The sequence below is a fragment of the Anabas testudineus genome, chromosome 8 (genome assembly GCF_900324465.2).
Source record: "Anabas testudineus chromosome 8, fAnaTes1.2, whole genome shotgun sequence".
NCBI classification, from domain to species: domain Eukaryota; kingdom Metazoa; phylum Chordata; class Actinopteri; order Anabantiformes; family Anabantidae; genus Anabas; species Anabas testudineus.
The window spans coordinates 7872613-7878613 of record NC_046617.1 but is presented as its reverse complement, the minus strand read 5'-3'; the positions used below and the strand labels follow the sequence as shown (position 1 = coordinate 7878613).

Genomic DNA, 6001 nt, shown 5'->3' with positions numbered 1-6001 from the left:
TTTTTTTTTTTTTTTAGAACAGTGTGTTAATGATAGAGATGCTGCCTTCCTCATCAATGTAGAACGACTACCAAACTGCTAAGTTGAATGTTTTCATGTCCGTGCCTGTAAATCTTCGTATGAAAGACGGGACGTGATTCAGAAGAAACAAGACAAACAATGTTAGTTTAAGTCATCGTAGATACTAGGCATGGTAGGTGCTGAGACTTTGGGCCTCTTTTTTTTGGTTGATAAACTGATATTACTCTGAGAGCTGCTGCTTCCAGTCAGACTTCCACCTACGCCCAAGCCTACCCCTCCTCCACCTCCTCCTGCTCCTCCTCCTCCTCCACTGTTCAAACCAAGAGACGCTCTTTTCTTCTTTTTGGGCTTCCTTGAATCTGTATGATTGGTGCCTGGGAGAAGAACATACAATTTATCAACTGCCTATTTGATCAATAACAGATTTTCAGTGTAATACATATGATTCCCTTACTGGCTTTAGATGAGGCAGAGTCAGTGGGTGAGATATCAGGGGAGTCTTCCCACTGCAGGCGGCTCATGAGGGTCTGTCCATCTGGAATGTCAAAGCTGTCGTTCTCCACCACAGCGTCTGCGTCTGGTAGCAACGGCCTGTTACATGAAACCCAGACACAGTCACATACTGTTAGTCCGCCACCACAAAGTTTGGTGAATCGTGTCATATGCTGACTGGCACAGGTACTCCTCCACCAAGAACCAGGGACCAGGAAAAACCCCATGGTCATTTATGACCTTTCAATTATGATAAAGCATCACAAAATACTCCTTCACGCCAATTCAGCCGCCTCTTAATGCTTGCGTTAGAGAACAATCACAAATCTGCCTTTGTCAAGAGTTGTGTGCAAAGAAGACATCCCTGAGTTTTCTGAACACTGCAGTACTGTTCTTTTCCTGTTTCTGACAAAGGCAATGTGATCAGGAAACGGTGAACAATATCAGCCAATTCCTGGACCACAAAGGTCACAACACTCATTCAAACATGACTTTTGTTAAGGACACTTGTGGGTGAGGGAGGTTAAGGAACAGGGCACACTCACGCAGACGGCCCCAGGAGGAACACCCTGACGGCCCTCCTCTGTTCGTCTGTGTGCTGGGGGCATCGCTGAGACCTGGTGGGACACAAGGTGGCATTACATATCCCTGAGACGCTCGCCCCACAGCTTTATGAGCCACCCTGTCTGTATTAACCTCAGCCACAGAGAGGGAGGTGGGACGGACGTTACGGACACAGTCAATGACCAAAGACAGGTGAGACGGAGCAACAATGAAGAGTTAAAGGTTATGAAATGTTAGAGGTTGGTCACTGACAGGGCCCATTTAAAGTCTTCCTGTTGTTTGAGATCGCTGCAGAATTGAGAAAAAGTCGATGACTGGTCTAAAAGATTCGGATTCAGTGTCACACTGAGATGCCACTTGTGTTCCCCTTAAATTAGTCCCAACATGCAAGATCATTTACAGGAATACAACGGAACTGATCATGTTTTCAAATTCACATGCAACAATGACTTCAAGTTTCAGTAATTTAGTGCTGTCAGGTTTGCATGACAAAGCTTCACAAAGGGCAAAACTGAGGGGCAATAACCTCAATCCAAACTAACAAAAAAAAAAAAAAAAAACACGACTGTAACAGGTGTTACAGTACCTAAATTCATCCTGCATTATCCCAGATATTAACACACAATCCTGTAATTATTTCCCCAGAGAATAGTTGTTAGCTTGACTATGTGAAACTGGATTGTGCAGTAATTACCTGGTACACATCTTCTTGGTGTGCTCTGAGATCACTCCACATTGCTGTAGAGACAAATACTGCTTTAGTGATCAGCATGTGTGTAATTAAAACAGCAAAAATTACTGTTTATATTGAGAGTAACAAGATGGCCATGGAGGTGGACTAATGAAAGTTGCTCACGGTGGTTAAAAGGGATCTGACTTCATCAGGGCCCAATGTTTCATAATTGATGCCAGTGCTGTAGTTATACTGAAAGACAGACCACAAACCCATTATTAAAGCTACATTGTGTGTTTACAGTACAAGATGAAGACTGTTGTGGTCTGACAGGCAACATGAACAAAGAAGGAATTCACCTTGTAGGGCTCAGAGCTGATGCTGCTCCCAAGCTCACCTGGGGAAAAACATACAGTTTTTTTTCCTCACATCCAAAGAATTCAAACAATTAAAACAAAATCACAATAAGAAAATGCCAAAATAAAGTTAATGAATTTGGACACTGTCATAGACAGTAGTCGCTGGACAGATTATTTTAAGTCACAACTGAGAAGGTTTCCAACCATTCCAAGCTACATTGATTAAAAACTAGGTTGTATTGCATTGCACCACACTAAGTAAACCTACTCAAAAGACAACACTTTTGCGTTTATGGTAGAGGGGCTTTAAATGAAACACGACAGTCTGCTTGTAGGTTGACAAACAGCGTTTAACCTCTTAAAACCTGAGCACTAATTTGATATGCATTTTTTATTTCTCTATGCTATTTGGGCTTATTGGAACCTGAAGTATAAAAACTAAGCATCCTCTTTTAACATAAAGTTTTAGGAAGACATCATACGCCTACAACAACAAATTATAACACATTCAAAACATTTTGCATTATAAACTAGCAATACCTTTTTTTTTTTTACACACCTATTTGTGAAAGGCTGTGTAACAGCTGCGATTAGCTTGCACACACAAGAACCCAAAATGTGATGTACACGCATGTGTACGCCAGGTCCTAAGACATTTTCTATCACAAAAGTGAAGCTGTGGTGCCAGTCCCATGCTATGGGGCTACCAAATGAGTACTGAATGGTCTGAAAACTTTATTAAACGGGAGATTTCACCTTTTGATTTTCAATAAATTTACATTTTTACAAAGACATAAAACATTTCTACAAATATGTTTCATCTGAATCCACAAGATAATATACTGAGAAAAAAGAAGAAGAGGGCCCTTATACTACCTTAAGTTACTGTATATACGGTAAATGTATATCACGTAACATTTCCTGTGACTAAGGAAGCTATATGTACAAAATGTCCTGATCTAGAACAGGATAACCAGGCTTCAAGTCTGCTGAACGAACTAGAGAGCAAAATATCTGACGGCACATATAAGCCAGAGATACAACAGACAGTTAACCAAAATTCAGAAAACAACATTGATCAAAATCTCTTCACTTAGACCAGAAACTGAACAACTGATAGACTTACCATTTTTGTGTTTAAGAGATTTGGATCTTCTAGGAGAATTTTGATTCTGCACAAGGAAAAACATTCAGATTAAAATACTTATATAATAAATATACACAATAAAATGTACTTCTTCTCTAATGTGTTTGCATTTTTGTAATGCAAAGAGGGAAACTAATGCAAAATACCTTATCTGACTTCCTCTTTTTCGCTGGGAAGGAAATTTGGGAACATTTGTTTATTATGTGAAAGCAAACTGGTGTTTTCCATACACTTATCTCAGCACAGTGGCGATTATATTTTGTTAAATGATTTTCATGTGCTCACCTTTTTTCTCTGCCCCATATGACCAGTCGTTATCATTTAGGTCATCGTTGTCTTCCTGATCACTCTCTGATTTGCTCATGTTGTTATTGCTGGCTAACCTGTTAAAACACATAAAGACAATCTGACAAGATGCTCACATGCATTTTAATCAATACAATAATCTGTGCTGAATGCAGGTCATGACATCTGACCTGCGGTTGGCAATGCGACTGCTGTTGCGTCCCATTCCCAGGCATTTCTCCAAGTGTGGGGCGAAACGAGACGCTGCTATCAATCTTTTGCAGTTGGGGCACTCGCACTCTTTGTTCTTCCACTGATTGTACACCTGCCCAAATATGTCCACTCCTGGCTGGTCCACAATTTCTAGTAGCAATTAAGGCACATATGGTAAGCAAATGCACCAAAGAAAAAGACAAGAACATCCATGTACCAGAAGAAAATTTGTGGGACTCACCAAATTCCTTCATGCTTTCTTGGTCTGTTTCATCCAGAAAAAAGTAGCCTTGTTTGACAGCACGATGTACCTCAAAACACAGGCCCAAACAGGCATCTTCCACCAGCTCAGAGTAGATGTCATGGACCAAGGCCTGCAGCATGATAGATAATAAGATGTTAACAGCACATAAGACAGATGAACCACATACACAGTTCTTTCTGTGGGAAGAATGCAAAAAATGTATTTTTAAGTTCACTCACCTCCAGCTTGGTGTTGTCTGGGCCTGACAGGGGCATATCCTCCATTTTCATTTGAAAATCTGTATGGGAAATCTCGATAGCAAGGTAATAGGATGCTGACCTGAGGATTCACAATATAGAAGATCCCAATCAAAGATAGATTACTAGGTCAACAAGTAAGAGATGTAACACTGTCACAAAAAGAGTCAATGAGTTGTAGGTGTATGTGACTTACTTTTAAAATAGCTGTCAGTATTTGTTGCAGATCTGCTGTTATTCTATTTAGGAGAATAAAACACATAAATGACCTAATATATTGGACATCTGAGCTGCTGCTGCTAACAGTGAGTGTTAAGTCTTGTTCAACCAAACATTCACAAATGGCATCATTTAGTAGTAAACTAAGAAAACGGAAACCTATTTTACCTTGAGAAGCTGTGATTTGTATTGTTTCTCACCCAACGCTGCTTCAATACTTTCTGTCAGTGAACTAACTGACTAATTAAGTTTATCTTTAGTTTTATTAATAACACTGTGCCACTGTCGCTTATCGTTCGTGTTGCATCTCAGTGCGTCAGGTGTGGTTAACTCAGGTAAAAATGTGACCTTATTTACACTGCAAACACTGCATGAAGAGCTGCATTTGAAGCATAAAACCCACCTCAACTAACCCCACTAATGAACAGCGTTATGACTAAACAGACTTATATTAGTAGCCGGTGACAGTTTGTTTGCAAACTCGTCTGGTTAACGTTACTTTTCCCTGTTAGCATTTCCTAGCTAGTCCCCTCGTCTAACGTGCTGCTCAGATGGCAGTAGTAATTGTGATGATTGAGGCTTAACCTTAGCTCCTGTTTGCAATCTAGTGGCATAAAACGCAGCGTCGGTGACTAAGTACAGAAGTTAGCTGTGTTATTTATTTCAAAAGCTGTTTCCTCTTACCCTGTCATAACGAAAACTCAGCCTGAACCTGAACCAGGCAGTTTCTCTGAGAGAGGCAACATCACCGAGTCAGTCCACATGACGATAAAACACCTTAACACGAAGCCTGGTTTTCACCCGGAGACATCTTTGTTCCGCAGCTAAAACAAAATCCTCGTTAAAAAACTGTTTGTTGTCGCGGGTGTCGGTTAAATTAACGTTATCAACCCGGTTGACATCGAAGAGGCCAACAGACCAAAGACAACATCCAAATAGAAAGCAACCGACTTCCGGTTTGAGCTGCAAAAATAAAAGCGTGGGCAGGGGGAAGGCATCTAATTCAAATTCACCAGCTATGGAAGAAGTAACTAAATCCAGCAGCAGTAGCACTATACTGTACTATAAAAGTATCCAGTTACTTTAAAAAAATTTAAATTTCATATCTTTCACCTTGTACTAATATTATACACTTATACAAAATACAGTAGTACTACCATCATTTTGTCTTTGTGAGCCTTTATTCACAGTGTGTCAGACAAACAAATTGTCATGGTCTGTGGCATTATAAGATCCTGAAACCAAAACATCTAAATGAATGTATCCATGCTTGGAAATTAATCAACTAATTATTTTTTGAAATAATTATTCTGTCTCTATCTTATAGTGTGATTTGGGTGAACAAGAAATTGGAACACACACTTTTTGTCCTCTTCGTCCCCAGCGAGACATCAGGGATTGATAAAAGATCAGAAATGCTCCTTGATATGATTCAGTCCGAGACACAGAACTTCAGGGCCCAGATCGTACTTGCTGTAGTGGGCTGCAGGGTTTCCATAATGCTGCTAAAAGCATTGGACACATGTC

At 40.2% G+C, this 6001-nt stretch overlaps 1 protein-coding gene across 2 annotated transcripts; it reads right to left on the bottom strand.

The window, feature by feature from the left end:
- atxn7l3 (ataxin 7-like 3) lies at positions 1–5407 on the bottom strand. 2 transcript variants are annotated; one of them, XM_026345221.1, is made up of 14 exons: positions 5159–5407; positions 4452–4494; positions 4238–4337; positions 3996–4128; positions 3733–3904; positions 3542–3639; positions 3403–3425; positions 3236–3281; positions 2110–2147; positions 1934–2002; positions 1772–1815; positions 1059–1130; positions 476–612; positions 1–395 (listed from the first exon to the last, which is right to left on the bottom strand). In XM_026345221.1, exons 3-14 carry the CDS (start codon positions 4286–4288, stop codon positions 163–165), a joined length of 1116 nt encoding a protein of 371 aa, XP_026201006.1. In that variant the 5' UTR covers positions 4289–4337; positions 4452–4494; positions 5159–5407; the 3' UTR covers positions 1–162. The 2 variants fall into 2 exon arrangements, with proteins under 2 accessions (XP_026201006.1, XP_026201015.1); XM_026345230.1 differs by lacking the exon at positions 1059–1130.
- Between the last annotated feature and the right edge of the window lie 594 nt (positions 5408–6001).

What these genes read in the sequence shown, in the direction of transcription:
- atxn7l3 (XM_026345221.1), bottom strand. Translation starts at nt 4,288, where the DNA reads ATGAAAATGGAGGATATGCCCCTGTCAGGCCCAGACAACACCAAGCTG. An exon ending in CAGACAACACCAAGCTGGAG is followed by an intron (nt 4,129 to 4,237) that starts GTGAGTGAACTT and finishes ATCATGCTGCAG; the next exon opens with GCCTTGGTCCATGACATCTA. An exon ending in TTCCTCCTGGGGCCGTCTGC is followed by an intron (nt 613 to 1,058) that starts GTGAGTGTGCCC and finishes TTCATGTAACAG; the next exon opens with GCCGTTGCTACCAGACGCAG.